At 37.9% G+C, this 19,589-nt stretch overlaps 2 protein-coding genes across 3 annotated transcripts in view; one reads left to right on the top strand and one right to left on the bottom strand.

The window, feature by feature from the left end:
• Positions 1-16,337, top strand: part of TSPAN14 (tetraspanin 14) — a 41,634-nt gene extending 25,297 nt beyond the window's left edge. Inside the window, exons 4-9 of the mRNA XM_040605767.1 lie at positions 4,380-4,526; positions 5,378-5,548; positions 8,305-8,430; positions 10,085-10,129; positions 10,539-10,658; positions 12,507-16,337. Of these exons, the coding sequence (XP_040461701.1) occupies positions 4,380-4,526; positions 5,378-5,548; positions 8,305-8,430; positions 10,085-10,129; positions 10,539-10,658; positions 12,507-12,578 (681 nt within the window). The 3' untranslated portion in view covers positions 12,579-16,337. The remainder of the gene's footprint in view (positions 1-4,379; positions 4,527-5,377; positions 5,549-8,304; positions 8,431-10,084; positions 10,130-10,538; positions 10,659-12,506) is intronic.
• Positions 15,337-19,589, bottom strand: part of LOC121093460 (rap1 GTPase-GDP dissociation stimulator 1-like) — a 36,247-nt gene continuing 31,994 nt past the window's right edge. For both annotated transcript variants that reach the window (XM_040605765.1, XM_040605766.1), the window contains one exon: positions 15,337-18,602. In XM_040605765.1, the coding sequence (XP_040461699.1) occupies positions 18,469-18,602 (134 nt within the window). In that variant the 3' untranslated portion in view covers positions 15,337-18,468. The remainder of the gene's footprint in view (positions 18,603-19,589) is intronic.

Below are 19,589 nucleotides of genomic sequence, written 5' to 3'. Positions count from 1 at the left end.
GTTTGATGGTGATGATCTTAATGCTGGGATGTTTATTGTCCTTCTCCCTGCGGCCTATGTGCATGCGCACCTTCCCACAACTAGATAGGCTGCTTACTGTACATCAATAACACTATCTCTGCACACAAATGCATTTACCTTCTATTATGTTGTTACAAAAGGATTTTCTTTCCAACCCCTCAGGGAGGGTGTTAAACTTGTCTTGAATTTGTATTCTTTCATGGTCAGACATCATCCTCTGTTCTGTAAAGAGGCATGTAGGATCTGTGTGGTTGGAAATTACTAGCTTACAACTACCTCCACTTGCCAAACGGACTTTATGGTATGCTGAAGTTACTAAAAGGCAAGGACAGGCTCTTTCTATCTTGACTTCTTAAATTTTGCCTAAACTATTTCTGCTCTCTGTCATATCTTGCAGATAAGGGCTTCAAAGCTTTTTCTGTGGTTTTGAACTTCTGAATGTCTTGTGAAATCTGTACATGCTTTTCATGTCTGTTCTGTGCTGTGTGGATAGTCTTTCACAGTAGTGCCATTCTTCAGCCATAGGGGATATGGATATGTGGATCTGTGTGTTTACAGATAAACATCTTGGTGAACAATAGATAGGAAGAAGGAGTAAAACATTCCAGAAGCTGTGCTGCAGTGGTAAACTGAAAGATAAACTACAGGTGGTGGAAGTTTCAAACATCCTGTCTCCCGGTGCAACATGAAGTATATTGGGTGCCTTTAACTTCCCTGTTTTTTTTCTTTTTTTTTTTTTTTTTTTTTCCTGCTGGGATTACACTTCTTGATGATTCCTCAGCAGCCTTTTTTTCTGGCTATAAATCCTGTTCATCTTTTTCTTACAAAATATCAAAATGAGAATAGTGGTTTGTGAGAAATGTTGAAAATACTATATGTAAAAATGTTACTCATCCTGATTTGTGTTACCTTTTTGAGCCAAATCCAGTCTCTTTAACTGGTGTACCTAATTAACAAAACCCAGTTACAAGGTCATAAGGAAATATTTGGAACGGTCACGTCAATGTTAAACTGCACAAAATTTTAAGTCTCCACAATAAAACTGGATAGATGTTTATCTCTCACCCAAGAGAGTGCAAAAGTCACTAAAGAGAAAGTTAATGGGAGCAATGTGAATAACACTGAACCTTTTCATCAGGAAACCAGTTTTTATTGGTAAAACCACTTCAAAAAAGACACAAAGGGGGATCTGGAAAACTAGAGGCTAGTCAGCCTAACTTCATTCCAGCAAGCTCATGGCTAATAACAAATGGAGCGGGAGCAGTCAGTCTACTTCAAAGCAAGACTTATTTAGAGGGAATTCAAAAGCATGGAGAAATAGGTTGACAGGAACCTGATGGAAGTCTATTTAAAAAAGAAAAAAGGCAAGTGCAAAATCCTGTGCCTGAGATGGAGCAACCCAATGTGTCAGTAGGGGATGAGGGTTGACCACCTAGAAAGCAGCTTTTTGAGGGAAAAACCCTGAGTTCCTGTTGGTCAGTATGTTGAATATCAAGTGTGCCCCCATGTCAAGGCCAGCAGCATACTGGGTTATATTAGCACCGATGTGGCCAGTGGTTGAGGGAGAGCTTTTTCCAACAGTATTCATCACACATGAGGCTGGATCTGGAGTATTGTGTCTGGGTTTGGGATTGCCTGTGTTAGACAGGACTTTTCCAACCCTAATTTACTCTGTGATGAAGTGTACTTATTCTTTAGTCTGCTGATCTTTGTGTTTGTATATACAGCGTTATGTAAACTAAAGGTATGTCCGTGTAATTTGTGTTATAATTAGTGGCAGTGTGATACTGTGACAATCAACATCCAGTTTACAGAACTTCATTGTAAGAAATAAACTCTGTCCTTAGATGTAGTTTGTAGTTTCCCTACTAGTGTACCTCAAGACAGTAACTGGCTTGGCTTTTGGTATTTTAAACACTTCTTTTAAGGGCAATCCATGCTTGCTTTCTGCCAACATACTTCAGTTGAGATGGTGGCATAATGCTTACAAAATTAAAGAAAGCGGAAAACAGGTTAAGTATTGTGCAGTTGAACTCTTAGCTTGCTGGAAAGGAAGTCTTGAAGGCTGAGTTTTGTTCTTGGATTTTTTTGACACTGACTTCAGGTATCAGACCTCATTCCTGTATGCTGGTATGAAATATAGGTGCTGTTATAAAGGGCAGCCTGTGCTTTGGAGAGCTTTTACCATCCTGCAGATGGCACAGGCAGAAGCATCCTTAGAGAGATGAGTGAGGTGGAATGAGATAGTCCCCTGAATTAATCCTCTTGTGTGCTTCCTTAAGGATTTTTCACTTAACATCTTTTGTTTGGCAAAAAAACCAACCCACAACCTTCTCTTCAAAAGAGAATATTATAAAATGTGAACATGAAGAAACTGTTGTGAACCAGCAACATCTGAGGGTGAATAATAAAGCCCAGTTCCTGCCAGCTTTTCTTCATAACATGCTTTAATCAGAGGAAGTTTTCTTCCAAAAAATGTTGCTTGAGTGAGATTGTCTGGGGGGAAGAAAGCTTGAGTTTGGGTGTGGAAAGGAGATGGCTGGAAATAGTTGTGAAAGTTTCAATATCCGTCATACAGGGTTTGGTTTCATAGTGTTGGTTCTACAAAGACACTGAATTAGCCTAACTAATCTTGGCATATTTTCCTTGGTCGTGGGTCTGAGCCAAGGCTTGATTAGGTGGGACACTCATAATTAACCCAGTAGACCAAGTTTGATAGTTAGCTGTGAGGTCTTACAGTTTGTAAGGATGAAGTGCGTCACTGGTGACACGAACTAGGAAAGTCTTTGCTTCCCAAGACTTTCTGAATGCTGGGAAATTTATAAACAGAGACCACTTTTTAATAGGCTCTTTTGACTGTTAGTCACCAGGTATTGCAAGGCAATTCTGAGGTCTACAGTTGAATATTTTTCTTATTTTCTTTCCTTCAACCAGTTTTGATAAAAATAACTATTGTTTTGCCAAGTTAACAGGTCTAACAAGATCTGTTATGGAACACATTATAAAAGGAAGATGAACTCCTGTGTATCACTATAGTGCTGTTAATCATTGTCTTTTCAGCACCTCATGAAGTTTCTCCATGTATACATTTTTTTCTAATTGTATATTGAAAACATTTTTTTTTGTTAAGTAAGCATTTAAATACAAAGTGATAGGGATTTTTCCAAGGTATTCTTTTAGCATGTGTATTCTTTGCACTTTAGCACAAATACCTGAGTAGCAAGATGAGAATTTACATTCCTTTGACTGCTTGTATTGATTACTTCGAGTCTTTCTTATATCTTCCTCTTAGACTAAACATAGTTAGCTTCAGAATGTACTTTACAAAGGGAAAAAAAAAGTAAACATACTCTATTTATTTATTACAAAGCATATTGTACTGTGGTTTTTTTGCTACTTCTGTTTTAAAGGGAAAGTATTCCCTTATTAAAATGTTCTGTTTGTTGATGATGTGTATGACAAACAGACTATTGCAAGGCTGCATAGATGTCCCTACAAGTTGTTCTTGTTAACTTTAAGAGTTTCAGCTGTTTGTTCCTTCTGTCTTCTGCATGTTGCATCTTGTTCTTGCACATTAGATGAGAAGCTTGTGTTATATGTATTTGATGGAATTTTAATGGTAGCTGGTATATAAAAATTTCTTTAAAACCTAATCTAGAAATAAGAGCTTCACTGTGTTAACATTACATTTACATAGAATTTCTGTCCTAAGTTCTAGGCAGACAAGCTTAATAGGCAAGATCATGCCAAGATAAGTTGTGCCTCTGGATAGTTGTTTTTTTTAAAAAAAAAAAAAGGTGCTGCTAAACTGGGAAAATTGCAACTATCTAATAGGGAATAGATAACCTCTTTTGGTGTAAGAGTTTTATCTGGGGTGAAAGGGGAATATTTAGACTATACTTCTCCCAACTCTTGCAAAAATACGGGATCATTCCTAAGACTATTCAGCACTAGAAGGGGTGTAACTAAAACAATGAGAGGAAAAATCATCTTCCCTTGAAAACCAAACCAAGATTGTTTCCCTCAAAGTTTCACCCATATCCATGTCTCTCCCTTTCTGCCACTTAAACATGAGGACTGGAAAAATTCCTTAGCTTATTTAAAGAGACTGGAATTGGAGTGCCCCTCTTATTGACGTACTTCAAGTTGATATAGAGCATAAATTCTTTTGCCTTAAAACTAGAGTATTCAGTAATAGTACTTAGCTTTTGGCATCATCTTGTGAAAGCTTGTTTGACAAATAGACCTAGGAGAATGTTGCAACAGATTCATCTGGAATCATGGACACCCAGAAGGAATGTTAAATGAAAAATGCTTTTAAGTGTTCACCTTTCTCTGTTACCCTGTTTCTCTTTCAGGGTGTATTGTCTGATCTGACGAAGGTGACTGGTCTTCATGGTCTGGACCCAGTGGTTCTTGTCTTACTGGTGGGAATAGTGATGTTTACATTGGGATTTGCTGGTTGTGTAGGGGCACTAAGAGAAAACATCTGCCTTCTGAAGTTCGTAAGTACCATCATTATATAAGTGGACTGTTAGGTTTGTGAAAGCAGGGAACAATGGGTGAAGGACTAGTATCAAACCCAGATAATTAATTTATACAGTTTGGTTTGTTACAATATATATGGTAAACTTACCATTACTCAAAGGCTTTTCAGGGGAGTATTAAAAGCAGTGTAGGTTCAAACCTTCGTATGTTTTCCCCTTTCTGGAAAACATTTCTTCCTTTCTCATTCATTCTGCTATACAGTGATGTTATAGTATATATACTGGAATCTAACATTGTGTATGTAAGATACCAAATACGGTGTTCTGGAACATATTTAGTCAGTTAAGAATCATGGAGAGGAGACGATATAGTGACTTAGGAAGAGCAAAGTCTCTTACACTTTTAAATTTCTTCTAAATGTTTGGTGGACAAAACTTGGACTTTGACTGGTGTGAAATCTTCTTAAATGGCTCTTGTGGTAGTGAGGCTTCTTTTTGGCTTTAGATCTGAAAACAGTGGAGCTGGACAAAAAATTAAAAAACTAGAAACAATCCAAGAGGTAACATCAAGACTACTTTGGCCCTGTGTTTTGCACGTTCTTGCTTATTATTATTTTCAGTGCTGTGCATAATGACTGTGGTATGGCGCTTACTTTAGCGTCAAGTTCAGGTGACCAAATCAAAAAGATAACTGTACTACTTTTGGGGTTTCTTTATGTTGTATTCTCATTTAACGGGCTGTGTTCTCATGGTATCTGTACTGAATGAGAATCTTAACCTAATTCTATGTCTGTTTCTGGTGGAGCTGAAGTAGGGATGCACTCAAAATGAATGGATATTTCCTAATTGGGACTTTTTTTTTTTTACAGTTCTGTGGAGCTATTGTGTTTATATTCCTGCTGGAGCTGGCAGTGGCAGTTTTGGCTTTCCTGTTCCAGGACTGGGTGAGGGACAGGGTCAAGGAGTTCTTTGAGAATAACATTAAATCCTACCGCGACGATATTGATCTCCAGAACCTCATTGATTCGCTACAGAAAATTGTAAGTTTATATCCTGTCACTTTTCATGCATTCTAGGAGAATATGTAGATTTGGAAGTTTTCCTTTCTGAAATAAATTTATCATATTCTAAAATATGAATAGATATTTTATATAATAATATATACACATCTGTGTATATATTATATACATTTAATAGTGCCATGTTAAGATGTGCTGTTTTGCTCTTTCTGCATTGAAAGCATCACGGAGGCAATATATTCTAAGACATGGTGCTGTTCTGACTGTAAATGTGGAAGCTCTGCCAAGCATCTGTCTGCCTTTTGACCTTCTTGACTTGTTCCCCTGCTCTGATCAGTGTTGCACCAGTTTAAGTGAGAAGTGAGCAATAAAAATAGCCTGAAAAAATTGTGCAATGGAACTGGTAGTCTGCACTGTCATTTTAAGAGGCACTGCAGTCTTGTTCAGGGATCCAGCATAGGGCCTTTTGTCTTTGGAGATGTACCTCATCTTGAAGCAAAATAGGATTTTGGTTAACTGGGAAAGGCTAGTCTCTAGTCAGTTAGTTGTCAAAAAAGGATGAAATAATTTTATGCTCCTCTGTACCTAAAAGCGTTCAGTTGCCAGAAGATAGTGATATACACCAGGACATGACAAGACTTGTTCTCGTAAGGGCCTGATGGTTTTCATTCAATCAGCTGCCTCTGTAATCATGCCCAGGAAACAACCAGTGAGTGTGACTCTTCTGATTTTTATTTATTTGTGTGTGGTTAAAAAAATACATATGGAGAGAAACAGAGTACTCATGTGAGTACTTCACAAAGAGGTAAAATGTTTGTCTCCTTCAAATTTATTTTTTTTTTCCTTTTATGGAAGAAGGTTGGTTTTGTCTGTTTCATCTGCTAGAAGATCATGTTTAAAAATCACAGCTCAGTTTGATAGCAAAGCGCATTTTAGAGTGATTACTGGTTTGGTCGGCTGTATATTACCAGCAGCTTAACTGTTTTGTTCATTCAGTCTTGTACACATTGATACGAAAGCATCCTCTAAGCTGCCTGGATGGATTTCAGTGCTGCTTTGCCTTAGCTTTTGGTAAGGTAGGGCTTCTCCTGGCCATGACCAACACCAGTAATTCTCTCAGTGTTGTCTACTCAGTTGTTGCTCTTTCTATCTAGTTTCAGTATAGTCAGCCAGGCCAATATGCTAAGCTCATTTACAGTTGAACTCCAGTTAAATACTTTTTCAATGAAAGTAAAAGGCTGAGCTTAGTAAAAGGAGATCACTAGCCAGGTTAACAAGCTAATAAAACACAAAAAGGAAAAAACCAGAAAAATGTGAGTCAGCCTGTTGTTGATCCGTACCTGAAAGTACTGAGGAAGGAGGGGAAGTATGCAGTCTGGATTAGCAAGGGCAGTTCTGCAAGGGTTGAACAACAAGGTGCAGCAGTGTGTTCAAATGCCTCACTGAAGCCTGTCTTTAAAGGAGCTGTGCTCCTTAGGCTGACTTGCTCTGTTCGCAGTGTGTGCCTTAGGACCCGAAGGGCTTTTTGTAGGCAGCTCCTTGCTCTGGCTAATTATATTACTTTCAGACCTGAAAGTGCATGACCTCATAGTCTCTTCCTTACTAAAATAGATTAGCCTGTTTAGTGCTTGTATGGCCTTTTACTAAGGTTTAGGTGTGTGAGGGAGGAGGGAGTAGGAAGGCAAAAATGAACCTCTTTTGCTTTTTCTGGTAAATGAATTAGTGACTTAATATAATTTTTCTTTTCTTGGTGTTTTTTTTCTGGTCTGACTGTTCTGTTCAGCTCTCTCATCATATTTCCTGTGGGAACTGTGCAAACAGTTCTGCTCTCTGTTTGCATCTGTGTCTGTCACAACTTGGTAATTTCTGAATCCATTTACTGACTTCAGGTTTTGGTGGACTTGCAGGCAGTTTAATACAAGGTGCAATGTATTATACTACTTCCTTTTTTGGAGATGGGCAGCGGGCATAGGAGAGAGGTTAGAGATATCCCGAAAGGATGGGACTTCACGTACCAGGAAAATCTCTGTGATGGTGTAACATTTCAAGAACTCACGTTACAGGGAAAGATTTACACCCTTAAATACTCAGGCCAGTAGATTGCAAAACATAACTTAATAAGAAACTAGCTTTTATTATTTCCAGGAATTGAACATTCCTTGAAAGGTTGGGATTTCTCCAACCTGCAATTATGATAATTACCTTATGCTGTTTAGGTCAAGAAACTTATGTGAAATACTTATGCAGCTGACTGACCTTTGCACTAGTGAGACTTCACTAGTTATTTCACTTGGATATGAAAATCTTTTCATTCAGAAGAAAGCAAGTATATTCACAAATGTCTGGATCCAGTTTTTACAAGAAGTAAACAAGAAGAAAACTTGTTGACATGAATATTTAAGGATGGAGTCAAAGAAACATTCTTCGCAGTTGTTCTGGTTTTGGTTGACTTGGAGATAATGGGGCACAAAGCGTTTGTATAAACTATTTCGTTGCAGCATTTATAGATGTACATCTAGCAATTACATCTAAAGTGATAACTTATGATTTCGCTTGTCATGCTGACACATATTTAGAGTAGTATGCCAAATGTATTGCTTTGATTTCATAAAGCTGCAGTATTGTTTGCTCTTTTTTTTTTTTTCCCCACTCTGCCATTAATTCTTCACACTCTTAAAGTGAAGGTCATGAATGAATGCCATTCCAGAGACTTAGTTTAATGTATAAATTGTCTCTAACATACCCCCAAATGCCAAGTGTGTGTTTATCTGTTGCAGAACCATTGCTGTGGTGCCCAAGGTCCAGATGACTGGGACTTTAACATATACTTCAACTGCAGCAGTGAAAGCAAAAGTCGTGAGAAGTGTGGCGTTCCTTTTTCCTGTTGTATACCTGATCCTGCTGTAAGTTGTTTCCTGGCTTTGTATTGATGTGATGTTATTGGAGAGTTATGAAAGGAAGGAATTCCTGAATAAGGTGTGATGACTAGGGCTTTAAAAGGTCTCCTAGGTGATCAAAAATTACTCTTGGGCAGACAAACTCTTTTCATGTTTCTGCTCCATCCTTTTTAGAGTCCAGATGTGGTAACCTGTTGTACAGCTGAAAATGTATTGTCATCAGGTATTCAAGCTATTTTTGTATGGCTTGAGTCTGCAAGTATTGGTGACTGTTACTTTTTTTTTATTCCCAGTGTATTGTTTACTTGAATTCCTGACCTCTTATTTAGCTTGTAGGGATCTGAGAGTGCTGTCTAAGCTCTGTCCTTGCCCCAGTTAGCATTAATGTTACACCATCTCTCTGCCAGATAAGTAGGAATAACTGCATTTGCTGATGATTTTTTTGTTTGTTTTTTATCGGCAACTAATAAAGTGCGCATGCAGAAACTCAGTTTGAACCAATTCTGTTTCTGGCAAGATTTAGGTGCTTATTGGTTAGATCTGTTTACTAAACTAGGAATCTGACCCTTTCACTGGAAGCAAAAACGTGGAGGTAGGAACTAACATAAATGCTTTATAGTATTAGTGGGAATAGTTCTAGTTCTAAATGAGTCCAGCAGTCCTTGTGTGGTGCAGATAGCCATTGGCAGGTTGTACTATGGCTTTTGCTTGTCTTGGAAGTGAGCCAAGGAAAAACTTTGACAAGGAATTATTCAGTGTTCACATTCCCCAGTAATTATTTTCTACTTTAATTTGGAGCAGTACTATTCCACTACAACTTTCTGGTGCTGTGTTAAAGGAGACATAAGCACATGTAAATCTTTTAATATGAGATTCTGCTCTTAGTATTTCTAAATAACTCACTATGCCTTGTGTATATTATGCTGTAATTGTGCAATACATACGTTTTCATAAGTCTTACACAGAGAAAACAAAAAATGTCTTAAAAGGAATGTCTTTGCATCTTTGGAGATATATACTGTCATTGTGTTGTGTAGGGTTGTGATCTAGAAGGTGTTTATGATCTTCCTACGTGGGATCTGCAACTGGAGTGTTTTGTCTTCAAGTCTAGGTGTATCTTGGCGCTTGGCTTTGCGTGAGCTTCAGCTGTTGACTGAGGGGGCTCAAATGGCTTGCAGCTGTTAATTGTTTTAACTGATTGGGATAGCAAGTTGTATACCGCTTGAAATGATGGAGTTGTAAGGCATGTTTTTGCACAGCAGGTTTAAATAAATCAGCCTGATACCTCTATTGTTACCTCAATGTGTAGGTGTTATGTGAAATAGCTAACATGAAACTGATCTTGGAAATGCAGATGTCTTATCTGTATGCTGCCAGTACAGTTGCTATGCTTCATGCTAAAAAGTCATTGCTAGTTGAAAGCGAAACGGTAGAAGCAGCTGGGATTTCTGTTGGAGGATGCTTTCCTGGTAGTATACACCTCTGCATTGTAATTGCTTTTCTTGTGTTCTGCTAGTGCTTTGCTGAGTATTAGTAAAAAAGTTTCTTAAAATGGTTGGCTCTGACAGTCTTGTTGTGTTAATCTAAAAGAGAAAAATTTCCTATGAACATAAGTGACTAGAATTCATTTGACTTAAAATATATTTTTTTTCCTTTGCAGCAAAAAGTTGTGAATACACAGTGTGGCTATGATGTCAGGAAGAAGGTAAGCTGCTGGGATCTTGCTGTTCGTTATGTTCTATGCCTGCATAGGCAAAACTGTAAAAACGGTGGAATTGCTGTCAGCTTAAAACTCTGTGAACCAGTTGGCAGTGCTACATCATACTATGAGTGGAGTGGTAGAGATTTGCCTTTGTTTGAAGTAAACTTCTACTGTGGGAGAGTGGAGAAAACAAGTGATGGAATGGAGAAAGGGAAAGGGGTAGGACTTGCATTTCAAATGTTATTAGTTATAATAGTCTAACTCTGAATTGTGTTATCTGCCAATTCAAAAATATTCTATTAGGATTTGCAGGAAGATGCTAACATCCATGTCCAACATTCCTTGGTTTAATCTGGGCATACATTTATTTCTGAAGTTTGGTTAAATTCTTCTTCTTCCTCTCTGCATTCAGAGCAAGAGTCAATGGGATGATCAGATTTTTGTCAAAGGATGTATTCTTGCACTTGAAGCTTGGTTACCCCGAAATATCTACATTGTTGCAGGTGTCTTCATAGCTATCTCACTGCTCCAGGTTAGTTGTTTTTGTTATGCTACCCTGAAAAGTTTCAAGTTTGCAGATGCAGACCTGCTGAAGTTTAAAGTAGTCATGGGGAGAGGTAGAGTAAATATTTTGACACTGGGATTTTTTTATGTATAGGAATAATATGGTAAAAAAAAAACTATAGGGATGTGGGGATTCTAGAGTGAAAATATCTGATATCAACTAATTTAATTCTGTTGAAATTATGTTCCTCAAAGCAATGAAGGCTATTATAAAAATATCATGATTACAATATATACACTAATGATGATTGTGATGTATATTGTTATATATTAATATAGCAATATGCCAATATATGATGATGATATAAAATAATGTGATATCATAATATTTCTTACGTTTCAGTATACTATGAGGGAGGGGAGATCTTCTGGTTATCTAATCCAGTAGATCTGAACTACAGCCTTCTGTCAGAAATGTGAAATGACTAAAATACAGTTCTGTCCTTCATGCTAACATTACCACTCAGCTGGCTGCGTTAACATGTAGTAGCACACTGCTAAAAAAACCCAAAACCCAACAACAAAACAACAAAAAAACCCGAAAACCAAACCACCCAAAACAAACAAACAAAAGAAACCCAAAAACCAAATGCTGAGAATGGAAGAGTAGGGACATTGGTGAACAGGTTGCAAATGTGATATTAGCAGAATCAGATGAAGGAGTTGCTGTGATTTCTTCTAGTACCTTGTTTTGTTGTTGGTACATCAAAAAAAGTATAAAGTATACCAGATTACTACTTTTGAGGTGGATCCTGCTTTCATTGTGGCAGTTGTTTACACATGCCGAAGTTTCTTTGCTACAGTACTGCTTCACTTTGGTGGGAAATAAAATTGTAAATGTTCTGTAGAATGTATTTCCCATTTAACTGAAAATAGTTGCACGTAGAGTACTGGCAAAATACTTTTTCCCAGCCATGGCAGTGCTGCCCTCTGTTGCTTGGCTTTTGATATTTTATCACCATCTAGTGATGGTGCTTCCAGGGCTCGAGAGCTGCTGTCCTGAGAACACCACTTTCTGCTAGGAAGGCACTCAAGATATGAAGTCTAATCTTTTGGCGGCATGTTGACAACAACTTGATTTTGTTCTTGTTCTTGTCCTGAGTCTCTGTGAAGCCACTTTCAGTTGCTTATATTTTCAAATTGGCTCTTTCTTGTGGATTAAACTATTTCATGGTGAGACTGAGAGTTAGACATAACCTGAGTCCTTCTAAAACGAATCTTCTGGCTTTTCTGAAGCTTCACCCCAGTCTTTTGTTTTTCCAAGAATGTTTCATGAAATGTGCTGAGTTGTGAATTTATCTTCAACTTGTAAAGGAAGATTCCCCTGAGAACTTGAGTGAACATTGAAATTGCAAACTTAAATGTCTCAGAATAATCTGGAACTTTTTTCACTACTGTTTCTGATAAGAATTTCATTTTAGTACAGGCAATTGTACATTATGTATGTATTTTAAAAAAAAAATTGATCAGAAAATTGACTGGATTATCCAAAGTTGTGGAATGAACGCAAATGCCTGATTTGTAACTTTAGCAATAGGTGTGTTACAAGATTCAGACTTGAAGTGGATTTCTTCCAGATCTAAGGTACCTAGAAGCTTATTATTTTGAATGCTTCTGAAGTGTTATGTGAAAGCACCTTTTTCTCATGAGTTTTATTTGCTGCAAGATTCTGCTGCCTTTACTGTTTAGTAATAGCCATGCTTTGATGGATGATCCTGGCTATGAAATGATACCTAAATCTACAAACAAACATCTGGCAGACTGGTAGGTTATAAGTGTTTCATCTCACAAATGGTTATTTTTTTTGTCTTTTTAGATTTTTGGGATTTTCCTAGCCAGGACGTTGATTTCTGATATTGAAGCTGTAAAGGCAGGTAATGCCTTCTGAATATAAAAGCAGACACATGTTGCAAAAAAAGTGTATTTTACGGTTATTGGTCGGACACCAAGGTAGAAGAAATGCACAGACCATGAAATAATCCTGTTACTAAAAGTCTTATGTGGATTTTACCCTGCTTACGCTTTTTTGTTGGAAGCTGGTACAGAAGAAAACCAACTCTGAACACACACACACCTGCCTACCTTTTTTCTAATGAGACAACTTGATGCACCAGCATTGATCTCTGAGGAAGAAATGGAATTTCCCAAGACATTGGTGGAACAGATTTTAAAGGTTGTTGCAAGGAGATGTGAAACTGCTGTAAATCCTTTCCTTGAAGGATTACTGTGAAGATTGTTCTGTTTTCACTCCCAACCAGCATCAATCTCAATGTAATCTTTTCAGAAGGCATGCTGATTTCTTCATGATCTTGAAATATTTTTAATCTCTACAGTAGAGTCATGCAGTCATTTTTTGGCAAGATATCCAGCAACGTAATTGTCATGATATTGGAAATTGGAGGGGAAAAAAGTCACAAATTATCTGGTCCTCTAATTCGTTTTCAGTTGTACAGAAACAGTGATAGTTCTGTTTGACTGGGAAAAATGTGATGTCTTGGGAGCAGGAACTTGTGCTCAGCATCAGAGCTTGAGTAAACAATGCTGTTTGAAAATGGAAGCCTTTTTTCAAGAGGGGAAAAATCTTGACTATCTGTAGCGCTGTGTGTTAGAAATCTCCATTTAAGGCAAGGGGGTGTAAATCCCTGATGCTGTTTCATGTCAAAAAAATGTAAATATGCTTTATTTATAGAAGAAAAAACTCTTTAACGATACTTAGCTTTTTATTGATCAGAAATACCTTTTACAAGTGCTGTCTGCAGAAATTTCAAAATGCAGCTTGTTTCAGTTGGTAGCAAGCATGCTGTACTAGCTGTTGATGGTTTTGCTTTTCCTCTGGTTTCTCTCAACTGCTGTACTGATCTTCACAAGTCCTAACTGCTAATATCAGGATTGATGAAAAACATTTAAATTAGTCATTGATCCCTATTGAAATCGCCATTTGATGAGGAAATACACATTTAGTGAAAGATTAGTAGTTGCTGAATGTTTAAATCTTCTGTAAAGCTATTGAATCATCAGTTCTGCTTGCATTCAGATACCTGGTTCAAACGCCTGTCACAGTGTGGTGAACCAGAATGACTTCTTCACAGTAATCTTCTGCACCAAACTGAACTACTCCTGCTGAAGTGATTATTTTTTTAATATTTTTTTTATTTTTTATCGGAAGAAATCTAAACTCTCTTCTTCCTGCCCTCCCTTCTTGGGGATTCAGTAGATGGATCTGTATGTAGTTCAGTAAGAGTTCCGGACTACTTTAAAAGGCTTTGGCATAGTATGTTTAGCTATAAGGTAGAAGTAATAAAAGTGCAGAGTTCTTGGAAGTAGTTGTAGCTGTCAGTTTTACTGTGGGGCATACAACTAACATTGTTTGCTGCTTCCAGTGACACCACTTTCTTCAGGGAGAGCAGGTTAATTTACAGTGCCTAACATAGTGTAAATTTTAGAAAAGTATATATTTTTACTATGATATTTTACTACATGTAGTCTGCCTGAAGGATTTAATACTTCTATTTCCAAAATATATGGCTTTCTTGGGAAGCTGAACTTCTAAATATCTCTCTACTGTCCTTTTTTCCATTATGCATGTATTAATGAATGTTTCACTGGCAAAAGCAAATCAACAGTAAGAATCTTTTTGTCTGTATTGGTTGTCGAGACATCCTTCTGGCTTTTAATCTGAGCAGCACTTCACAGTCAATGCTGTACGTCTCATGTGTACTTCAATTCAGCTTTCATAGTCCTTTTTCTGGCCAGTGATTGAGGCACAACAGGAAGGAAAAGGAAGCTTGTCTAAGGATGGCTGATTTCCTTACAGTAGAGAGAGAGCAGTCTGCTGTTACTCATCTGAAAACCTGAAAGTAAAATCGCTAGAAGTGCACTGTGATTATTTTTTCTTTTGTTTTAGCTTTGATATACAACAAGGAAACAATAGCAGTAAATCACTGAGGGGAGATCAAGTGACATTTCTTCTGTAGAGTCTTGAATTTGAGGGTTTTATTACTTATTTGTTGAATCTAATGCATTAAGAGCAGCCAAAAATTTCCTGCTGTTACTGCTACTTTTTAAGCAGTGAAGAAGTGTCCAGCAACCTTTGCTTTAAATTTTGGTGCTTGAAACTTTACAACACCTCATCAACCAACTAAAGTGTAATGGTTTTGTGTAATAATCTGATGTATGTAAAATAGGGGAAGGATGTTTTTGTAACTTTTTATTTGTAAAACATTGCATTGACAATTGCATCTAGGGAGTACTTTTCCCTTTGCCACTTTCTGACACAGAAAGCTCCTAATACTGGGAAGTAATTTCAGCAGTTGGTGAGAATCATCATGGTGTCAAAGATACCTGTGGAGTTTGTACACTGAAATGAGCTGCTGATGAGCCAGTGTCATGGATCAGGATTCCAGTGTCTGCAAGTTTTGCCAAGTTGCCTGAAGACAAATGAATACTTGGTTTCTTCTTGAAGTACTGTTTGTATGCAAAACAGAATTTAATTGAAGTGTTGTCTTTCCACAGCTTGTTTGTACTGGCTTTGGCCACGTTGACACCAGCTTTGTATCAATGCTGCAGTTATTTGGAACTGAATTCAAGAGAGCAACTTCAGCCTATTTGAGGATCTTTAAATTCATGGGGTGATTCCCCCCCCCCTCCCCCACTGTGGATGAACTGCTCTGTGCTTATTCAGTATCACTTTTAAAACCCTAGGGCTCTATACTGGTTTACTCCTAGACGTCTTGAAGTGCACCCCAACTGGTGGCACACATGGCTAGTATAATTTCAGACTTGGAATGGGAATACTTTCTTACCACGTTCTTGTTAGTTGTATTTAGCACCTTCTCTGTGGACCTGCAATGACTTCATGGCTAAAGATCTAGGCTATGGTTTAAAAGTCTTGTCAGCAGAAGCAGTTGGGTGTGAGCTTGCCTCTAAAACCTCGAAGGAGAAGCAATTCAATGATCTCGCCCAGAGAGGTTTGAAAAATTGTTGATGTCTAGATTCCAGTGGTTGCATTTGGAACAACTCCACAAACACTACAATGGAAACAGGGTTTTTAATGATGTCAAAGATGAGATCAGACATGAATAACTAGACTGAGAGAAGGAAACTTTTCAGTGTGATCACTTTTATTTCTCAGAAATGAGCACAATTTATTTCTGTGAAACAATGTATTTATTTGTCAGTATGTTTGACAGTGCAACTGCCCTTTTGTTTCTGTTAATATACCTGCATTTGGACACAGTTTCCCTGTATGTGAAGATGAGGGAGGACGGTGAATATAAGCACTGAAAAAATTGCCATGACCAAAGGAGCTTTGTTTGCCTCCTGAAGACCTAAATACTTCCTCCAAAGGGGCCTTTAGTTTTGGTGACCCTCATACAGTGCCATGTGGATAGACTTGTACCTCTGGTCCATTCAGGTTGATGTGGCAGTTGGCTTATGTGTAGAATTGCCTTGTTTTTTGTCTCCCCATTGCACCCGTTCCTCTTCCTTCCCCCTAACGCCTGTGGGTTATCATGCAGCTTGAACATTGTGTAGCCAGTGGAAGGGGAAGTTCTGTCTCCTCTTCTGAGATGGCTTTTTTGAGTGACTTTCAGTATATTTTTTTTTTCTCAAGCCTTAAGTTTGATTAAATAAAATTTAATGTTTTGTATGCCTGGAGTTTGATTTCTAAGATTTCTTGCTTCTAGTCATTAGTATTTCCTTCTGTACAGTTTAGGCTGGCTACTGAGACTGCAGTTTGTGGATAACTACAGAAATGGTAAAGATCTGCCGGTGCTCATGTGTATGTTTTGCCAAAACTAATTCTTGATTATTTTTTTCCAGTCTGGGCTGCTGAATAATAGGGTAACACTGGTGCTTTTCTTTCCATTGTTAATGGAAAGCCAAACAAGTGAGGAGTTGCAGAATGGTGTACAGAAGTTATTAAATATCTAGACGCCTAAAAAGTTAGCACTGCTGTTTGCACTTTGACTGCTATTATCCACAGTTATTGCTCTTGTGATTTGCGCAGTCTGTGCTCTGTCATTTCTGAGCAATGTTCCTGAAATTGCTCTTTAAGGGTGCAGAAGGGAACTTCCAGATTAGAAGATGAGGCTTGCAGAAATAGGCTTGTGTCTGCTTCTTTGGCCATTTTAACATTTCTTCAATGCATTAAAACCTGATTTTAGTTTTGATAAGGTCAGAGAGACATTTAACCAATAGATAATTACTGTATTTGAATAATGCAATATCCAGAATTGGATACTCTAGAATATTAAGACTGGATCGTTTCTGCTAACAATGACTTCGCTTGAATGTGGCTATTTGGTGTGTATCTGTAGAACTTGTAATAGATCCTGGTCTGTCTCATACTAATGCCTTGTTTAGGCACAACCCCAGATCTCATTTTGAAGTTGAGATTGTTGGAAGCTGTGCTGATTTTGACACCCCTATCACTGTGTGCTTTAAACTAGAGAAGATTGCGTGTGGTTCATCTCAGGTTTTTTTGTTGTGTGTGTGTTTTGTTTTTTTTTTTTCTTCTCCTACAATGTGGTCAAAGCTTGCTTGGGTGGTTTTATGAAATTCCTCTTTCTCAAGAGTACTCCTCAAGGTGATATTTGGTGGCAAATGTGGTGAGCTAAATGGTGTTAACAAATTCTGCAAGTGGGAAAGCTTTTGCACTTTTTTGTTTGCAGGCATAAGCCAGTTAGACTCAAATTGTTCGAGTACAGGAGGCCTTGTTGACTTTTAAATATTCCCTGCTTTGTAATAATTTTTGAAGGTCAATACTCTCTGTTGTTGTTTTCTCAATAACTTTTACTGCTGGCTCAAAAGAGTAATTGTTACTTAGCTCTTCAGCATCTACCACTACATTTTTACTTTGATCTCCTACCTCTTGGCAGTGGGGCTCTGCAACATGCTTGCAGTGGCTTCAGGAAGAACACGTTGTGCAATAGATCCAGTTAGCTTTTTTTGTCAAGTGACCATTTTTAAATAAGAAAAGTTTCTGTAGAAATGTTCAGAGGCATTTTTCATACTACAGTTTTTTAATTTTTAAAGTTAAACCTAGGGTTTCTTACTGGAGATAACTTAATGAAATGCCAGCTGCCTCCAAATCTTCACATGTCCGCTTTGTAATTTGTAACTGTCGTTAATTTGTATCTTGTCCAAGCACTGTATGGAGGTTGACTGCAGTTTCTTGTAAACTTTGCTTCTACTGAGTGTCATTCAGCATTACAATAGCTGCAACTTTGAAAAGAACAAGACTGTGACCTCAGATATTTAGGAATATAGCTTGTGACACTAGTAGGTAAAAACTTGGACGTGAGTTTTAAAATTGGCAGTTGAAGGGGGAATTGGTTTACATTTAGTTTTGTGGCAGTGTGCAGAGATTGGATTGGTGCCAATTAGCCCTTTGCATTGTTTAAGCTACAGCTCTCACTAATCTAAAACCCCATTGTTTCAGGTTGCATAATATAATGTATGAAATGTATTTACACAAGTGGTAATTGCCTGATGCTTCTCATGTGATGTTTAAGACCACTTGCTTGACAGCCCTCATTCCTACTGCCACGTGTTAGTAGCTCAGTGAAGAGCACCAGTGATACAAGCATCTGTAGGCCAAATAGATGAGCAAATGACTTTTTTTTGTATGTGTAGCTTTAAAAGCAGGAACTGTACCTGGGCTTTGGTAGTGTTGGTTATGTGGCAGCATGACAAATGCAAGGTAGGGTTGACTAAGCTGGCATTTTATTGCATTTGCAGCAGCAGCAGTGCAGGGTTGCAATGAGGAAGAAGGGAGGCTAGTGGGGTGTCTCTCCTCTCAAAACCTGTAATGTTGTGATAGCTTCCTTGACTACATTTGCATTGCTGTGACTGCAGAGTTGTTCGAGGGTTTCTTTAATCTTGTCCTCTTCTATTTCTTGTCTCAGATGACCTGAATTGGAGATGAAATGGTGACTTTTAGTGATGTGCCATGGCATAGTGACTCCCAATAATTGCTGTAAGATAAGTTTGGAGTACTTGCTGTTTAAAATGAACTGCTTTAATTTAAACAAATTTCTTTCAATAGATACCCTTTCAGCCATTGAAAGTCTTGAACCAGTTAAGATGTTGTTTTCTCCTGTTTGACTTCCAAGAAGTGACTGAACAGAGGAAAAGTACTTTGGTGAAAATATAATATAGGACAAGTTCCAGCATTCTTTTGCCTGTAGGCTTTCTGTTAGCCTTTCATATTAAGACACAACTCCTAATGTTAGTTAGTCTATAAAGTACTATGTATATGGACCTCTGGAAGAAGTCTTAAATCACATTAATCGTGTCAATACTCTGTAGTAGCACTGAAGGATGCAAATGCTTATTCCTATTCCGATATCTGAATGGCTACAGGGAAAAATATATAGTGCTACAAAATCCAGCTTGTCTGCCAATATAAGGTAGCTCCAGGATTTGAAAAGCAGCTCCCTGTGTGGCAGATCCTTGCTTGAGCACAATCATTATTTTCAACTTATATGATATATGTATTAAGATGTGAGAAAATGGCATAAGATCTTTGGACTCCTGGTTTCAGGGTGTTTTTTTCAGTTAGTGCCACGTATCCAGGATGAGTCTGATCTTGCTTGAAGCATTTTAAGTCTGCCCTAACCATGGAGTGAGAATCTGAAAGCATATCCTTCATACGTTTTACTAAAAGTTGCTGTGCAAACCCGCTGTTTTATCTCTGCTTCTAGTTTACTTACAGCATAGGGAGAACAAATGCATGCCTGCCTGTGGAAGATAACACAGACTCTTTATTTCTTTGAACACAAAAATACTGGGGTACATACAGGACCTGGGACTGCCAGACACTTGTGCATGGTGAATTTGGACAAAGATGCCTTTATTCCAAGGCTCTAATTCTGCTGTTTCATGACTTGATTATGCC

Source organism: Falco naumanni, chromosome 9, assembly GCF_017639655.2.
Source record: "Falco naumanni isolate bFalNau1 chromosome 9, bFalNau1.pat, whole genome shotgun sequence".
NCBI lineage: Eukaryota > Metazoa > Chordata > Aves > Falconiformes > Falconidae > Falco > Falco naumanni.
The sequence above is the reverse complement of the archived record's forward strand: the minus strand, read 5'-3'. Positions and strand labels throughout refer to the sequence as shown.